General features: G+C 42.9%; 1 protein-coding gene across 1 annotated transcript in view; it reads right to left on the bottom strand.

Moving 5' to 3' along the window:
- Window positions 1-10835: 10835 nt before the first annotated feature.
- LOC116104739 overlaps window positions 10836-19608 on the bottom strand; it is a 33753-nt gene continuing 24980 nt past the window's right edge. The window contains exons 4-5 of the mRNA XM_031391211.1: window positions 11224-11329; window positions 10836-11036 (exon numbers count right to left, since the gene is read on the bottom strand). Of these exons, the coding sequence (XP_031247071.1) occupies window positions 10836-11036; window positions 11224-11329 (307 nt within the window). The remainder of the gene's footprint in view (window positions 11037-11223; window positions 11330-19608) is intronic.

Genomic DNA, 19608 nt, shown 5'->3' with positions numbered 1-19608 from the left:
GTGCGGATCCAGTGGGAGACAGTACTACAGCAGACAACACAAATGCAGAAAAGCTGGGTGTGGTAGTGCAGCCCTGTAATCCTAGCACTTGGGAGGTGAATGGAGGAGGATCAGGAGTTCAAGGCTAGCCTCCCCTTCAGAGGGTAACACCCACTTAGACTACGTGAAACTCAGTCTCAAAAGAAACTGACCCACTAACCAGCCAATCAAACAAACAAAAGGCATTGAAATTTAATGTCCCCATAGATCAGAAGCTATGGTAAGTTTTCGTTCATTTGCTGTATCTAATCAGAGAGTAAGAATGATTTCATTACTAGGTTGGCTTTTCATAGCTCTGAGATTCATCACTTGAGGAGATTTCCTAACCGATTTTAAAGATACCTGGAAAGTGGGTTCCTAAGTCCGCCCTTCTGCTGTGGTTTGGCTCACATATTTGTGGGGTTTTCTTCCTGGGTGTGCCTGTCTCTCGATCACTTCCTCCTTTGTAAATATGGGTGTTTTGAAGTTATAAGGAAAGACAGATTGAGGGTCTTGAAGTTGGTTCATTGACCAAGTAACAGAGATAGTGTGGTTCAGAAGTTGTGGCAATGAGCTAGAACACGCAATGATGAGTGGTCACTCAGAGGATCTGAGATATAGACAGAATGAACCGGCAAAAGTTTTTCTTTACCTTTCTGATTTTTAACTTTTTCTTTGATGAGAATGTTCTGTTCCTTATTTAGCATCCATCTTTATTTCAAAGAGCTTTCCGGTAATGTGTCTGAATTTGCTTATCAAATTTTATGCCAAAATATTATTTGATGCATTGTCAAAGATGTTGACTATTCCTCAAGTAAAAGCATTGCTTGTCCCTTTTATGTTTTCTCACCATAAGGGCCAGTAAGTACATTTTTTCTTCCTCTTTAGGCTAGCTGATGCTCATGGATTCTCGGGTGTCAGTGACTGTTGCAAAATTAAGATTAGTAGGTTGAAAGCAGATTATAGATGTAAAGAGGGATGCATGAAGACCAGTTCCAACGTTCCTACAAAATGAGGCATTGGTGGTGGGAGATGATTATTTTGGCAGAGAGAGTACTTAAAATAACACTTGCAAACTGAAGAACATCAACAGGATAATTCACACACGGGCTCATTTCCTCTTTGTTGGTTATTAGCCAGGAATGCGGTTCAGCATATGGCTTCTAATGCTGCGAGTTGGGAGAGAGCAGAATGTAACCCAGAGATGAATGAGTGTTTTCTCACCTAGTGCTCAGCCTACCTACCTTTCCAGGAACTGGGGGCTAGCCTGTCATTCTGCTGTGATTCTGAGGGATAGATAGGGTGGGGATGGACTGCACCTATGGGCATCATCATTTCAGGTGTGACATAAGCTTGAAGCAAGCTTCAGTCTTTGTTGTGTATGTTCTAGGGCATACAAGGGGCAATATCATTCTGGCTGACATGGTTTTGGGGACACAGAATAGAAGTGTTCTCTTTTTTACTGTTTTGTCCCCCCAAAATTCTGGGCATTGGGTATGAGACAGAAGGAGACCCAGACAGGCAGAAAGAACCAGACAGATAGGACCCTTTGGGCCTGAGGACCACCAAGGTGTCAGGGAATTCTATATGGCCCTTCCAGCAGTTAAGAGGGCCCATCCTGCTTTGGGTGTCAAAAAAGACTGAGTGGGCAGCCTCTGCTTCTATTTGGACATCACAGTAGCAATGGGACATTTTTTCTTTTCTTTTTCTTTTCCTTTCTTTTCTTTTCTTTTTTAGATTTATTTATTTATTATATGTAAGTACATTGTAGGTGTCTTCAGACATCCCAGAAGAGGACATCAGATCTCATTGCAGATGGTTGTGAGCCACCATGTGGTTGTTGGGATTTGAACACAGGACCTTTGGAAGAGCAGTCAGTGCTCTTACCCGCTGAGCCATCTCTCCAGCCCTTTTCATTTATACATGTTATCTTTGAGCTCTATATCTCTTAAGTTATACTTCCCAGAGAAACAGACATCTGTTGATGTGTTCAGATGAATTTTATTTTGTGGTGAAAAACCATAAGCTCTTCTGCGACACAGTTTTCCCTGAGAGCAGAGGTAGACATTATGATCATTTTTGAGCTAGACTCTAACTTTTGTGTTGAGTTTAACATCTGGGCACAGAGGTGCTTGACAGCTGCATGTTGGATTCTACTGAGAGCTGTTGAGATAATGCAAGGTACTCCAGCATTAGGGCTCTGAGTTTAACTTGGGAGACAGGCCTCACAGAGATATTTCCAGACATTTGCAATTGTTCTTCCATTAGTAGGGTTGAAACTTGCTTCCAGATGGAAGGGGAGGATGTGACAGACAGTCCAGTCTTAGTCTCTCCAAGGCTCAGAAACCTTGTTTCCTGGGTACCTACAGAGGCCAAAGAATAACTCTTGGAGATCAAGTTAGCAAGGAGTTGGTAAACGAATCAGATCAAGCATTGACTAATTTATATCGAAAGAAGAGCACCAAAGAGCTGTGTCAACCCTGCTAGGGGAGGACTGTGGAGAGCTGTGTATTAGAGGAGGACTCTAATGTTGCTGGATGTCCAGGGAGAGACTCACCTCACCTAAAGTCTCCAGTTTCGTTATACAGAAGTTCCTACTCTGGGACCTGAACATAATGTTTATATCCAAGTTCTTCTCTGTGGAAAAAGGATGTGGCTGGGGCTAGAGTTTGACTCAAATTTCATCCCGCTCCTGGACAAATAGTGTCACTGTCATGTATTTTCAGTTTTTCCCCACTCCTACCTGTGAAGTGGAACTCTAATCAAGTTGCTGTAGAAATTCTGTGAACAAAAGATACATGACAGCATCCAGCACGGTGGCTGCTGCCTAAATTAGCCTCACCCTTCATCTCCCAACACAGAGCTATTCTTTGCCCTAGATATAGGGAACTGTAGGTGTTCTTAAATAATAAGCCACATCTTGTGATGACTATGCATGATCTCTTAGGTCAGGCAATTCCTTCCACAGACAACTGGGCTTATTTATCACAAGCTCTTCTTTATAATTCCATCAGGGAACACAGCTTCTTGCTTCAAGTTCACCTTTCAAGAAGACTCACTGTTGACCATATGACCTGCCCATAGATTCACATATTTGAAATAAGTAATGAATGATAATGTGTTTAATACCGACTTCCCTTTATTGCAATGAATATATATACATATAAAAAGCAAAAGCAGAAAAGCCTTGCCTGGAGGATGATTCATAATCTAAACAGAGATGTGCTCTTGCTTTCAGCTTGCTCCTATGGCTTTTATTAAGATGCTTATGTGTGTGTGTGTATGTGTGTGTGTGTGTGTGTGTGAGGTCAGCTCAGTCTTGTCCTCAGGTATTTATCTCCATGACTTGCCTCTTGTACAGCTTCTTTTTGCCCAACCCCAGAGTTAAGATAGATGACTCTCTGAGGTATAAGTAACCACCCCCAGGGGAAACCAGGACATCTAATAAATTAAGTGACTATCGTAGCTGAGTGCCTAAAATCTATTAACTAACTTGTACCCAAGAGCACCTGCAAGGGGACAGGCTGTTCATTGTAGAGAGGGATAGGGTTCAACTTTGCTCACTCAGTTTGAATCCTAGAAAGAACATTGGCTTTGCATAGACTTGTGCTGGGATCTTGGCTTTGACATAGCTCTGATGCCTTGGAAACTACTCATTCTAAGAAACTCAGTTTCCTTGTGAAAATATTTAAAGTAGCTGATTTGTTGAAGCTTACCATGTGCAATGGTTAATTTTAGCTATCAACCTGATGAGCTCTAGAATCACCTCTGACAACAGGCCTCTGGTCGCTTGAAGCAGGAAGACTAAGCCACTGTTGGTGGCGCCATTTCCTGGGCTAGGATTCTGGAGAGAGTGACCTGAATTCAAGTGCTTTACATTCTCTACTTCCTGACTTCCTGTAACCAACTATCTCAAACTCCTGCCTCAATGGCTTCCCTTCTATGATGGACTGTATCCTTGAACTGTGAGCTGAAATAAACCCCTTCTCCCTTAAGTTGCACTTGTCAGGGTATTTCATCAGAGCAACAGGGAAAGTTGCTAAGAGACTATGTATTGCTAAAAGACTTTGTACAAGAGCTAAGCTCTATAATTTACATCATATCGCACCAAGTGCCCATAAATTCCACATAGGACTGTGATGGATATAGTTTGTCTTTCAGTTGAGGAATCCACAACCTATAGAAAATGAATATTGATGTCTGCTGCTAGTAGATTTTAGAAGCACAATGAGTTAGGCTCCACTGGCTCTTCCCATAAGACTTCACTAATGGCTCAGTGGTTAAGAGGATTTGCTACTCTTCTAGAGGACTTGAGTTCAGCTCCTAGCTCACAACCTCCTGTAACTTCAGCTTCAATGGATTTGATGTCTCCTGATGTTGACTTCTGGGATTTACATACACAGGTACACATACATACATACTTGTATGCACACATATACCCCAACAAGTTTGTACATCTCTCTCTCTCTCTCTCTCTCTCTCTCTCTCTCTCTCTCTTACACACACACACACACACACACACACACACACACACATATGCACACACACAAACACACACAGACAGTCACATAAACACATACACCATGCACAATCGCAAAATGAACAACACATTTGCAGATCATAAAATTTTACTAGATAGATTTTTCAAATTATCTTTTCCCTTTTTCTTTATTTAATCAAGAGAGCCTTGGGGCTTCAAGTATCACAGGCGCAGCACGCCATGTAGTGAGAACCACAGTCTGTCCCAGCGACTCCAGAGCCAGGGTTGTTTGTTTGCATTTTTGTCCATATTTCATACTTTCTAAAGAGAGTGTCTAGCTCCAGAGTGGATCTGAGTTTGGGGAGGACTATGTCGAGCAGTGTCTGAGGCAGCATCCTTAATGGCAGCAGCTAAGAAATCAACCCAACTTCAGAGAAGAGAATATTGAGCAGGAAATGAAATCCTCCAGCTGGGAAATGAGTTCACCCATCTCCAGGAACAAATGCTCCAGATAAACATTTGATAGGAAGCAAAAACTCAAGAGCCACATGGAGAATCTTGTTAGAAAGATTGATTTTTGGCTTTCTCTTGTTTTATTCATTACAGTCAAATAATCTCTTCATTTGAATCTATATATGGTAAAATCTTGACCCAGCTATCCATCTTGTAAACCCCGAATGAATTCCAGAAGTTGTTCCTGGTGTCACACAGAGCCCTGGTCTCAAATTTAGCCACTACATTTCCCCAGTATTTGGAGGGAAATGCAGAGCTGAAACATCTGAGGCCTATCTGTTTCATTGGGAGTTTTGCTTGAGGATGTTACTTCCCTGTTTGGTCTTCAAGTCTTCTGACATCTTCCTGTCCCTCTTCATTCACACTTCCCCAAACTCCTCCCCATGGCCCCCCCAGGCTGCAGTGTCCCCAGGCCCTCCTGCCCAGCTTAGCTTTTATTTATGGATCCAAGCTAAGCTACCAGCTCTCCTCTGTCATGAGTCACTCCCAAATGAAAGATTTCTTCTTCTTTTTTTTTTTTCCTCTCATAAAAAACCACTGACACAGCACAAAGAAGGATAATCTAACAAAGTTTGACATCTGCTTTTCTGTCTACAAGGGCCAGGGCCCCATCTGCCCCACTCACTGCTCTATCTTTAGTCTATCCAGCTTTGTTTATGTGGAAACATGAAATTGCCTATTTAACTCTCCTTTCCCAGTAAATCTGGCTGTTTCCTATGATGAAAACCTTATGCATATTTTATGAATGTAACCCTCTTTGATGTTCAGTCCACCTGTTCCAAATCCTACCTCTTTCCTCTTATTTGTGTGGCTGACTTTTCCTGGGGGAACATGAACAAAGCTCTACTCAGTCCAGATAGGGAACCAATGCCAGACCAAAGAAACTGTGCCACCAAAGCTCAATATTGTGAACCAATGGGTTTTATTGGGGTTACAGACAGAAATATGGGTGAGGGGCCTATTTACAGGAGTATGAAAGACTCCAAGACAGCTGTACCACCAAACCCTAACTCAGTGTGGGTGACACATCACAAAAGCTGGGGACCAGGCACTTCCTGCACAGCCTGCAGGCAGCTTAGCAAGTTGGAGTGCATTCCTTTCGGGCGGGCGACTCAGCTTACCTGTGCTTCCAGGCAGCTCAGACTTTGTTCCTTCTAGGAAGTCTGGCTGCTCTCTGCCAGGGTGCTTGGCTGGGTTCATAGAGTGACTGTCAGTAGTGTTTTCTGTTTATAGACTCTTGGGGATGGAGGAGTCTCATGAATCCAGTCAGCTTCAGGAACTTCCTGTGTAGTTTTTATTGAATTGTTTCCTTCCTGCTTTGAGGAGCTTCCCTGTAGCATTTCACCTCCCCCATAAACATCCCATTTCTTCTTCTTTTTTTTTTATTAGATGTTTTCTTTACTTACATGTCATACAATATCTCCTTTCCCAGGTTCCCCTCCAATAAAATAAAATAAAATAAAATAAAAACCAAAAACAAACCCCTGTTCCCTCCCCCCTCCCCCTGTTCACTACTCCACCCTCTCTTTCCTTTTTCCTGGCCCTGGCATTTCCCTACACTGGGACATAGAACCTTCACAGGGCCAAGGGCCTCTCCTCCCATTGATGACCTACTTGGCCATCCTCTGCTATACATATACTACTGGAGACATTAGTCCCACCATGTGTACTCTTTGGTTGATAGTTTAGTCCCTGGGAGCTCTGAGGGTACTAGGTAGTTCATATTGTTGTTCATCCTAAGTGGCTGCAAGCCCTTTAGCTCCTTGGATCCTTTCTCTAGCTCCTTCATTGGGGACCCTGTAATCAGTCCAATGGATAGCTGTGAGCCCCTACTTCTGTATTAGTCGAGTACTGTCAGAGCCTCTCAGGAGACAGCCTTATCAGGCTCCTGTCATTCAGCACTTGCTGGCATCCACAATAGCATCTGGATTTGATGATTGAATATGGGAAAGATTCCCAGGTGGAGCAGTCTCTGGATTGTCCTTCCTTCAGTCTCTGCTCCATAGTTTGTCTCTGCAACTCCTTCCATTAGTATTTTGTTACCCCTTTTAAGAAGGAACGAAGTATCCCCACTTTGGTCTTCCTTCTTCTTGAGTTTCTTGTGGTTTGTGGATTGTACTTTGTGTATTCCGATCTTCTGGGCTAATATTCGCTTATCAGAGAATGCATTCTCTGATAAATATCCCATTTTAAGACATTTCTCTCCAAGAAGGAAGGCTTTGATATGGGAGGAAACTGTGACACCACACCCCTTTTTTCGTCTTTTTCCTTCCAGTTTCTTAAAGAGGAAACTTACACAGCTTGAATTAGAAGGCTGTGTAAGGTGAGGTTGAGATATAGAGAAAAAATAGTCATGTTAGCCAGTACTTAGTCTGTTGTGACAAAACACTAGAGGGATCCACTAAGAGGAGAAGAAAGAGTTTATCTCATGCCTGTTCCCAGGGCTCAGTGTGTGGGCTGCTCACTCTTGTTTCTGGGCTTTGCAGAGGCGGGGCATCATCACAGGTGCTCCACCCCTGATGGGGCAGCACTGCTCACATTATGACATTGGGAGTAAGGAACGCTTAGGAAGAGAAGTGGGTGGGAGGAAGGTAGAATACCAGGGGCTGGTTTCGAAGTATACCCTTCAAAACTGTGTCCACCCAAGGGTATCCTTGCTCGGGGACCAAGCTTGCAAAACATAAACTCTTGGAGAAGCTTATGTTCTAAGCCCCAACAGCCGTATTCCTACAAAAACTGCCTTGTAAAGATGTTTTCCAGTTTCTGGAAAAAAGCAAGTAAATGGTTTTGGCAAGCCCCATGAACATCAGTCAGATTGACCCAATGCTGAACCAGTACAAGTTCTTCATTAAAGCTCAGGGAGATTAAGTGACTGCAGGTCAAGTGTCTAACTGTTGTGCGCTGACTGGAATAGCAAATGACTGATCCCTATCATTCTCTTATTCAGTATTTTGGAAAGAGAAAGACATTGCTAATTATTGATTTCCCCTGAAATTTCACTGATCAATGGAAAGCCGAGCACTGTCCAGGGTTGACTCCTTTGTTGTCATCAGTTTTCACAAGTGCCATTCAACGAGACAAACTACATCATGATGCTTCAAACAGAAAACAATGACCTTAAATAAGAAAGTGTTGGGGTCAAACCTATTTATACAGATCCAGGGGAAATGGAGGTCCCATCAGTTCTGGGAGTCACACAGAGTTAACCCATGATCTGTAGAGAACAACAAAATAAGAAAGAAAAGACTCGAGATGTGCTAAGAAGTCAAGGGTGTACACTGCTCTTGCAGAGGATCCACATTCAGTTCCCAACACCTACATCAGGTGGCTTGCAAATGTCTGTAGTTCCTGCCTCAGAGGATCCAATGTCCCTCTTCTGGCTGCTGTGGGCACTTCACTCACATATGCATACCTGCCCTGCCCTTCCATCCATAGACATATAATTAAAAGTAAAACAAAAATTTTAAAAGAAAAGGACCAAGTCACCCATCAATGAAAGTGTCCTGACATTCTAAAGCTAACTTGCTGAAGTTAAAAACCCAAGTTTCGGAATATTTCACTGTTACAAAAAAGGTATACTGTAAGCTGGGCATGACAGCTCATGCCTGTAATCCCAGCGTTCAGCAGGCAGAGACAGGAGGGTTTCTTTGAATTCAAGATTATCCTAGGCTGGGCAATCCTGGGCCACAGAGTGAGATCCTGCGCCCCAAACCAAAACAGACTAAATGACAACCAGACATAATTTAGGAAAGATTTTTAGAGATATGAGCCCTGAAATTAGTTAATCTTCTATATAATGGGATGCATACACATTTAAAAGAAAGCATTATTTACCTGTCCTTTATTCCTTAATAATGCTGGGGAAAAAAATGAAGGAAGAGACACTGGACCAGGCTTGTTGCCACAGGCCGGTGGCATTTGGGGGAATAAGACCAAAGGATTGCTGTGAATTGAAGGCTAGTCTGTGTAACTACAGAGGAAGAAAGAGAGAGAGAGGAAGAAGAAAAGGAAATAAATTGCACGAAGCACTTGGGACAGCATCCTGAAAGATGGCCCACCTTAGTCCTTTACACATGCGTTTTAGAGCACTTGAATTTGAAATGTAGTTGACTGCTTTGATGATTACAATAATTCTATTTAGAAAAAACAATCAACATAAACACACTCCCTTTCTGCTCATCTTCTGCACAAACAATATTAACCTCCAGGGATGCCTTTGTTAATCATTTCCCAGAATCTCTTCCTCAGCCCCTCCCCCAACTCCTTCAGGAGGATTTCCTGCCACAACATGTGCGGCCTTGGGGGTGGGGATGGCCGCATAGATGCTCCTCTCCTTGGCTGAAGCTGAAGTGCCCTGATCTTTCCTAATGTCAGCCAGCTAGAGCAGAGCTAGCACTTTGTGCTAGCATAGTCATGAAAGGCAGCTCACAGATACAAGAAACCATTGCAATGGACCATTGCTAGAAAATATACAGCTCTCACATCAAAGGGCATGAGAGATGGTTTATTCAGGAGCCAAATCTGAGTGACCATGGCCTAGTCTTTGCCTAAATTTATAAGTTCTAACATAGTGACAGTTTCATGATTTTTTCCCATAGTAACAGCAAAGAAAACCATAAATCAAGATGCTTAAAACACATTGACAGAAACATGGGATAGGTGGGCTACAGCGGAGCAAGGGGATTTCTACAGTAGGCCTCAGATGCCGTCCGATGAGATGACATTGTTAGCTTGGGAACGAGGGCTCTGTTTGTAGATTACAAAAGGGTTTTTACTTGGTAGTCACAAAGGCATTAGGCCAAATGCAGGGTGGTCAAGAAACGACCGTTTAGGGGCTGAGATAGCATATAATTGGGCTCTGGGTCTTTGAATTCTAACTCTTCAAAGTCATTGACATTCTGAAGTCAGACAACCCTGTAGGATGTTTAAGATATGTGCAACACCCCCTCACACTGGAAACTTCAGTTAACCATTCTTACACTAGTCTGTGTGTCTTGCTGACCTGTTTTCATGTTACTCAGGACTGTCATGTCCTTAGAAGGCTGTGGGTTTCCTTAGCCTCATATATTTTATGAGCTTTCAGAACCCTGATAATAAATGCTTAAAGCACAAGTTAGTCTGAGTCAATTTCTGTTACTTATCTAATTAAATTAATTATTAAATTTTATCATTTTGAGACTGGGTGCCATGTAGCCCAGGCTGGCCTGGTTTTCACTGTAACCTGTAATGGCCTTCAATTCTTGTTCCTCCTGCCTTAACCTCCCAAGGGCATGAATTCTAGGCATATGCCTTTCCTCCCAGCTTCTCTGCTTCTGTTAATAACCAAGGACTGCTATCTGCCTGTGAAACTGGGACAGGAGAGCTTGCCACCCTGGCACTCAGGGCTTGATGGAGCATACGAGAAAAGACGGGGACTGTTCCGCACAAAGGCTGGACTCAGGTCTTATATCTGTCATAAAAAATGTGGCCTCAGTGTATTTAAATCTGATTTTTTATTAATTCACATATTTATGTAGTGTGCTTCTGCATGTGCAGGTCAGAGGACAGCCTGCAGGACCTGGTTCTCTCTGTCTACAATCTGCTTCTGGGGATGAAACTCAAGTTGTTGGGATTGGGATTCACCCTCTGAACCACCTTGCCAACTCTGATTTTCTCAGCATCTTTTAAAGCTTTATTTCAGAAATTGTATTAGGGTGGCCAGAATAACTCTTTTCAGTCAAGTTAGAAAACTCTGAACAGACTGACTGCATCAGGGAGAGTGTTGGGTGTGAAGTGCTGCCACCAGGCTTCCTGGCAAAGTAACCCTGACCTGCTGACCATCTCGTCAGCTGTCCTGGGAACCACAGCAACAGATTCTCGGGGGACAGTATCTATTCCAGGCAATAACAAAGCCCGGGAAGTAAGGGTAGCGCCTCTTCTTCCCAAAGGTGAAAGAAAGCCGGCAGGAGATGGTAGCACCATACCCGGATACGTGATTCCCTGTGACTGGTACAAACTGGTCAGGCAGCACAGACTCTGGAGTTACCTGGAGGGAAGCATTATTTATTTGGTTTAACGAAGTTAAGGAGTCCCGGAGCTTCCAGTTGCAAGACTAGATTCTGATTAAGTGGACAGCAGGCATGGATGTCCTGGGCACTGGGGCACCTGACACACAGCTTTCACGGTTCTGTTAAATAGAGATATCGTAATACTTAAAAATGTTTGTGACTTACCAATTGACATTTATGGCAGAACCTGTAGGAGCTTGGGAGGTTCCAGGGTGTTGACAGCCTCAATAGCACCTGGAGCCAGACTCCGTGGTCCGAGGGAGGCACAGACCTGGAATAAGAACCCAGTGGGCAAAGTTCTCTCATGCTTCTCCTATCCCCTTCTCTTCTCTTGGCTATAGATGCTGTGCTCAATTCCTTAGGGAAGGTACGCGTCCCTTCTAGAATGTGGGCTGCTGAGCCTCGGGAACGAGATCCATTTCTTCCCTGGAGTTGTTGCTGTCGGGCCCTTAGGAGGAAGAGATGTGTTCACATACAAGCTTGCTGTCAGTAAAGATTGTTTTCATGCTGAGAATTCAATCAAATGGGATTCACTGCAACAACAGCACAAGCAAACAGACAAACAGGCCGTGGGTTAGTAGTGACGGCAGGGGAGGCCGGGAAAAGGAAGCTTGGTTATCTACCTGCTTTTCTTCTTCATTCTTCCTCTTGCGTCCTCTGGGGTCATTCTGTTTACCCTCCAGGGATTGGCAGGACAGTGCCAGGCACAGAACCCGAAGCATTGTTGAGCGTTTGATTTGAATAGGAGAACGATGGCTTTCTGGAGAGGACCCTTTATCATTCAGGAGCTGGGCCTGACTTAAGTGTCAGTCCACACTGAGGGTCCCTCAGGGTCTCAGTTACCTTCTGGATATGAAAATGTACCTAGCAGTTCTGTTATTGAGTACGGGTGCTATGATAATTAATATTTACGACCTACCAATGTAATGATGATGTGAAAACATAAATTGAAAAATGAAATATTTTCTTCTTAAATAATCAGAGTTGCTGTGAGACATCAGGGTCCATGGGGACTTCCCTAGCACAGTGTCTTGAAGGTCAGAATTCCATCAGATTTGGTTCCTCTTACTCGCCTGTTTTAATTTTTATGCTTAATTTTTTTTTTTTTTTGGTCAGAGCAACTAGAAAAATTCACATTGACAAGATATAAGGCCACCAGACATGATATGTTCTAGCTTTTGCTCACATGCTGTTTGAGTAAATTATAGCCCATGAGTCAAATCCAAGTCACCAACCATTTTTGTATATGTTTTAAATGGTTGAAAAAATAATCAAAAGAAAAATTATCTCTGACACCTGAAAGTAACACAAACTTCAAGTCCTAGTATATTTAGTGTTTTATTGAAATCTTGTGCTATTTGTTTGCTCTGGGGTCATATAGTTGCTCTGAGGTTTCAGAGGCATATTTCATGACATGCCCAGGTCCTCTTGACATATGGCATTTCTACACTAAGTCAGACCTGAGGTGAAATCTAATAAGATGTGTTACAACTGATGGAGAATTATGAGTGAGAAGCAAAATATCCTGAGGGCTGATGAATTCATCTTTTTTCATTTTCTATTAAATTTTAAAAAATTTTAAACATATTCACAGGTTATATTTTGATCATATTCTTCTCCTCCTCCCAAGTCCTCCCAATCCTCTATACCTCCCTACCCAACCAAATTCATGCTCTTTCTCACAATATCTCAAAACCAAACCCTTAGTCAAAACCCCAAACCATGAAAAAAAAAACCCTCCAAAAGACAAAAAATTAAACCATTAACAATGAAGAAAAAGCACACACACAGAAAACCACGGAGTCCATTTTGTGTTGGCCGCCTACCCATGAGCATGCCATCTGCCCTGGAGGATGTCCAGTATAACTTCATGGTAGAAACAGATTATCCCGGCATGATCAATTATAACTAGAGTTTTGTAGGAATGGGACTTTCTGTCTTCTTGCCTTTCTCCATGCTGGAATTTTGTGTGGTTTGAACTTGTGCAGGTCCTGTGCATGCTGCCATAGTCTCTCTGGGTTCATGTGTGCATCCGCCCTGTTGTGTCTGAATGACACAGCTTCTTTAGAGTCATCCATCTCCTCTGGCTCTTACAATCTTTCTACCTCCTGTCTTACATAGATCTCTGACTGGGATTTGATGAAGACATCACATTGAAGGCTAAATGCTCCAAGGTCTCTCAACCTCTACACATTACGTGGTTGTCAGTCTCTGTGTTAATGACCATCTACTGCAAGGAGAAGCTTCTCTGATGAGGGCTGAGACGGGCACTCGTCTATGGGGATAGCAGAATGTCATTAGGAATCATTTTATTTTATTTTTCTTTAGCAGAATAATAGTAATAGGCTTCTCCTAAACCCATCACCCACCTGTTCTCAGGTTCTTGGCCATTTTGGCAGTGTGCAGTATGGGTTTTATCTCATGGAATGAACCTTAAACCCAAACAAACAGTGGTTGGTTCTTCCTGTTTGCACCACAGTTGGACTAGTGTACCTTGCAGGCAAGTTGCTCTTGTAGGTCATAAGGCTTATAGCTAGGTGAGATGAATGATTACCCTCCTCTTCCAGTAGTATGTGCAGCGCCTTTCCTAACTGTGAACATTAACAAGTACGGGTGATTATCCTAGTTGGGCCACAGCTCAGTTTCTTTTTGTTTGATGACTTAGGTAAGTGGTGTCCTCAGCCACAGAGCCTTACTGTTAGCTGATGAATTTATAAAGTTTGCGAAACACAAATTATGTGATGCCTCTGCTCACTTTATTATTTTATTATCATTAGCAGGCACACTTCAGGGAACTATCTGAATCCATCACATGTTACTGTATCCGGAGTATAAATGTAATTATTGCTAATTTTGTCATGTGGTTGGAAAGAAGTCTGGAGAAATTGACTGAACTTGAACCTGATCCTGAGCAGGGAAACAAATAGATAGGAACCGAGGATGCCACAAATCTATAAGAACCAAAAGTATCATCTGCAAAGCCACAAAACTGAACATTGTTGATTTTACTTTTAAATACCTTGGGTAACTGATTATGCTCTCTGGCTGCCTGTAGTGGGAGAGATGCAACACGTGTCTTTGGAACTGAAGAGCTGAGACCATGATTGGAAGCTTAGCTAATGGTTTGTGTTGATACTGGTTTTCCTGAATCTAGCAAACTGTAATAGTTTGGAGGGTATCCATGTTTTTTAAGAAAAATATTCTGAAGTGGTTAATATTGATCATCAACTTACAGGAATCACAAGAGAAACACCTAGGCTTGTCTTTAAGGGGGTTTCTAGGTTACATTGATTGGAATGGGAAGTCCTACCCTAGCTGTGGGCAACACTATCCCATGGAATGGAATCTGAGGCTTAATATAAAGGAGAAGGCAAACTGAATACCTACCTTCATCTCCGTGCTCACTGACAGTGGATGCAGCATGAGGGAGCTGACCATCTACCACATGACTCTACTTCCATGATGGATTATACCCTCCAACCATGAACCAGAAAAAAAAGATCAGCCCATCCTCCTTAAGTAGTTTTTGTCAGGTAGCTTGCCATCACAACGAGAAAAGCAAGTGCTACATATACCCAAGGTTGAATTCCAGGCTAGGTGAGGAGGCAGGACATTAGAAGTGGAGTGATTAAGAAAAAGATTCTGAAGTGGTTAATATTGATCATCAACTTACAGGATCTAGAATCACTAGAGAAACACCTAGGCTTGTCTTTGAGGGAGTTTCTAGGATACATTGATTGAAATGGGAAGACAATTTTTCTTTAAATTTGCTTGGTTTGTAAATACAAATTGAAAATAGAGAACTCTACACAGTAACTTTGTTTCTGTGAGTTATTCTAAGGAAGTCATTACTGAGTTACAGGAAGGAAGGTGTCTGTGAAGGTGTATGTGTTCTTCTTAGTCTTGTTTGTGGAAGAGTGACACAGAATCTGAACTTTTAGCAGTAGGAGATTCGCATCAGTGATGGACCTGTAAAATTTTCTTTAAAGAATGTTTTTATAGGACAGGGAAATATTTATCATATTTTTCTTAGAACAAAACAGTTGATAAAAACACATGGTTTGTTTGGCAAGGTAGTGTAGCAGGTAAAGGTGCTTGCTGTCCAGTCTGATGACCTGAGTTCTGTCCCTAGTACACACATGGTAGAAGGAGAAAACTGACTCTTGAAAGTTGTCCTCTGCCTGCGCTACCACCAAAGGCCAAGAGGAGATGACCATGGTCTGCGCTGCAGCCTGAAGCCATGTTGATGCTCATGGGCTATGCTGCCACCAGGGCCCATACTGATCTGAGTGACCTATACTGTTACCTAAGGCCATGATGTCATACCAACCTGTCGTACCTCTGAGGGCAATGTCTGAGTCTATGATCTTATTAGGCATGTCTGTGTTGATGGTCATGGCCTGTGTTGCCACTGAAGGCTGGACAGAAGTTCGTGGTCCATGCTATGGCCTGTAGCTATGTTGATATCTGTGATCCAAGCTGCATCATAGGGCCTTGTCTGGGTCCGTGGCCTGCTACAAATAGGAGCCTTGTTTGTGGTTTGTGCTGATGCCAGAAACCATGTGCAAGCCCATGATCCATGTTCCTACAGACTATAAGGAGCAAATAAGCTACTTTCATAGTGATATGGATGACTGTTGATGCAGTTGAGAAAGAGGGACATGGAAGACTTCTGTGACAACCCCTACCTCCATTCTATCTCCCTATCCAACAGTAACAGCCTAGACAGGAAGCCATTTGAGTCAACTCTTAAAAACTGTGATAGGATGCTGAAATGCAGCTCTCCATAATAGATGGCTTCCAGCAGGGAGGTAGGGAGGGAAGGACTCAGTTCTATTGAAGGAGCAGGCCACTCAAAGGTTGACCAAACTCCAATGAATAAATTGGACTTTTTTTGTGTGCATGTGGTGAAGTTGGGGAGGTCATAGGGCAGTGGGTTGGGGAGGTCATAGCGCAGAGGGGTGGGGATGGATAAGGACAGACTCTACAGTGGCAAATAGGATTGGTGTATATGATGTGAAATCCCTAAAGAATCAATAAAAATAGTATGGTGGATACAAAAATCCTCTTACTTCCACATGTGCACCTTGGCATGTATGTATGCACACAATTAAAGTAGATTGAATATAAAGCATTTTTTTTTAATTAAACAGAACATGTGAGTTGGGCTTGAGGGTTGTCAATGGTTAAGAACACTAGCTGCTCTTGCATAGTACCCATGTTTGGTTCCTAGCACCCACATGCTAGCTCACAACTGCCTTTAACTATTGTTGCAGAGGCTCTGATGCCCTCTTCTAGCTTCCATGGACATTAGGCACACACATGACATACATACACACGTAAAAACAAATACTCATATGCCAAGGACCAGCCTCGGTTTGGCCAGGGGTCCTGAAGAAGGGATGTTTGGGAAGCAGCGAAGGAACAACTCAAAGTCAGCTCTGGGTACAAGTTGACAGTCTTGTGTTCTGCTTGAAACAGCTCTCCAGAGATCTCCAGACAGCTCAGCTCTTGCAGACCAAAGCCCCATCTTTCATTTGCATATCAATTCAATTGTCCAAGTTCCCTTTTGATTATTTCATGAATCAGCATTTTATGACCTTAGCCCCTTGATTTTTAGAAAAGACAGCAAGTAGATAACAATGAATTCAGAGATCTGCCTGCCTTTGCAAGTACAGACAATAAAACTAGCTGGTTGGGAATCTGGCTCTGAGATTAAGATTCTCAACCTCCCTGGCCCTAAAGTATCTTTGTCCCAGGCTGACCTTGAACTCAGGAATCTGTCTGCCTTTGTTAGTACAAACAATATACTTAGCTGAGTGAGATCTTGTCATCCCCTAAAATCTCTTTATCTCTTTCCTTAATATCTTTCTGACAAGCTGGCTCATTGCACAGCTGCCTCTGTTCTTCTAGGTCCAAAAAGACCCTCATACAATTCATATTGTGTTCTCATATTTTGCATAGTTGAGAAATTATACATTCCTGAACTCATGTTTTCAGAGTTCTTTCCCACAGTCTAAAGGGCTGACATGAGGGTCATAGCACTTACCATTTTGCTGAGATACACCCTCACTTTCCAGAATCATGCTGTTTCTAATTATTATGGAATAATTAACCTTGGCAGGGAGAACATTCCCAATAACTTTGTTGGGGAGAACATTTCCTGAAGGAGGAAATATAGTAAATTATGTACCTTATTATACAAACATACCCCATGCCCACAGCAATTGTTAACACCCGTGGGAGTTCATGTTCTTTTTGCTCTGTTCCAGAGGCAGGGACTATGTCATGTCATCTCTTCCATGGAAGTTATGTAGGACTTTGCACTCATACCTGTAAAGTTAAATGAATACATTTTTAAAAGAAATTTAAAAAATCCCACTTGGTGTGTAGCTACACATTTTTAAAATACCAGTGTGTGTAATCAAATTCACAAATTCTTAAAATATAAAAAAGTACACAGCAAAATATTATTTTTTTTTTCTGAAGTTGAGATTTTTAGGGGGAAATGGGTTTCTGTGCCTATTGTGTTTTGGATACTAAAGCTATTAATAGTGAATGAACTCTGTTAACTGTGATTGGCATTTTTTCTACATCATATGTAACATCTTTCAATTGTAGAAACTTTGATTTCTTTGCTGTTTGGGAATGTTATTGTTTGGTGTCAAACCTCCTCAGATTTTTAGGAAGCTTTGTGCTTTTTATTAGCTTTTCCCCCATGGTGTTTTCTGGAGGCCTTTGTAGCTCTCTGAGACCCAGGGAAGTGAATGTTGACACTCAGCTTTAGGATATGAAGGCATGCTCAGCACCCAGCCACCTGATGCTCCTCTGCTCGGGGCCTTAGCGCTCAGCAGGGCGAATGAGACAAGAGAGGCCCTACTTGCTACAAGGAACATTGCCCAGCATATGGATGATTCCTGGTGTTTGATCAGCAGCTTCCAGGTGGAGTGCCGTGGAAGGCTGTCTTCTGGGCAGGACGTGGTTGTGGAGTGCCGTGGAAGGCTGTCTTCTGGGCAGGGCGTGGTTGTGGTGGTTGTGGTACCCTTGAGCTCTCAGCAGTTCTTACGTCCTGCAGAGAAAGAGGCCCTGTCAACATCACATCATGGAGCAGGGAGGGGCTTAGGAGGCCCTTAGCAGTTAATGGTTGCTGAGGAGGAACAAACATTTTTCTTCAGTGGTGTCTTGCCTCACTGGTAAGCTGAACATGCTCCTGCCAATACTTCCTCAGCCATGTTCCTGTAAGAAACCCTAATGACACTCATTGTGTCTCACACACACACAAACACACACACACACACACACACACACACACACGAGAGAGAGAGAGAGAGAGAGAGAGAGAGAGAGAGAGAGAGAGAGAGAGAGAAATGGAAATAGGCCTTACTTAGAAGAGGAAGGGAATCATCAGGGGAGTGAGACAAAGGCTAACAGGGTGACTGGGATTGAAATACATTATATACATGCATGAAAATATCATGATGAAACCCATTATTATGTTTAATTAATATATGCTAATAAAAACCTTTAAAAGAGGCTGTTAAGAGACCTTTCTGAAATCTGAGGTTTATGAAGATTCTGCCTGCAGCGTTCATGCCTCAAGCAGAAAATCTGGAAAAATAATTACCCAGCCTGGACTGCGTGTGGTGTTGGTGGTATTAGGCAAGAGGAAGGAATTGTGACTTCCTGCCTTTGTATCAGCCTCAGCTTTTCCTTTATGAAAAGGGAATGTTAAGGAGGACAGACTCCATAGCCCCTGCTGCTCCATCTGCACAGGGCTCAGGGAAAGAGAACTGTCACTTCTAAGAGGAGAGTGAGATTCCCTGCCTGGGCCTTCAGGGGAAATGCTTCTGCTTATTTCATTTGGAAGAAGCACCAGGCTCACAAATCAAAGACCTAAATTTCAAGCTACTGTCTGATGTACTTACAGAAGTCTGAAAGTGCGGCTTAGTTGACTGTCTTTCCATGCCCCATTCTAGCTGCCCTTCCGAGGGTATGGCCTGCAGGCCATGCCCACTGTGCCTGTGCTGACTGGATGTCTACATGTGTGAGCGGGCCTTCTTGCTGAACATCATTCTGAGTCCTGGCTTAAGTTTTCCTCTGACAGCACTCAATCTCTGCATTGTACCTGTTTTCTATTGGGTTATCTTCAAAATGGATGGTTGGAGTCTCATACTGGTACTGAGAAGCCACTTAAGTGTTACTGAAGAAGGGTTAGGGGATATTTAGGTTGGTAAAGTGCTTACTCTGTAAGTACGGGGACCTGAACCCATGGAAGAAACTCAGGTGAAGTAGAATGTATTTGTAATGCTCTACCTCTGGGGAGGCAGAACCAGAAGGATCCTGGGGTTTGCTGAAACTTACCAGACTGAGCTATGGAGGAGTCTGGGGTGCTTTGAATATGCTTGTCCTAGGGTGTGGTGCTATTAGGAGGTGTATCCTTGTTGGAATAGGTTTGGTCTTCTTGGAGTAGGTGTGTCACCGTGGGCATGGGCTTTAATACCCTAGTCCTAGCTGCCTGGAAGCCCAATCTTCTCCTGGCAGCCTTCAGAA

This window comes from Mastomys coucha, unplaced genomic scaffold (genome assembly GCF_008632895.1).
Source record: "Mastomys coucha isolate ucsf_1 unplaced genomic scaffold, UCSF_Mcou_1 pScaffold22, whole genome shotgun sequence".
Lineage (NCBI taxonomy): Eukaryota > Metazoa > Chordata > Mammalia > Rodentia > Muridae > Mastomys > Mastomys coucha.
The sequence above is the reverse complement of the archived record's forward strand: the minus strand, read 5'-3'. Positions and strand labels throughout refer to the sequence as shown.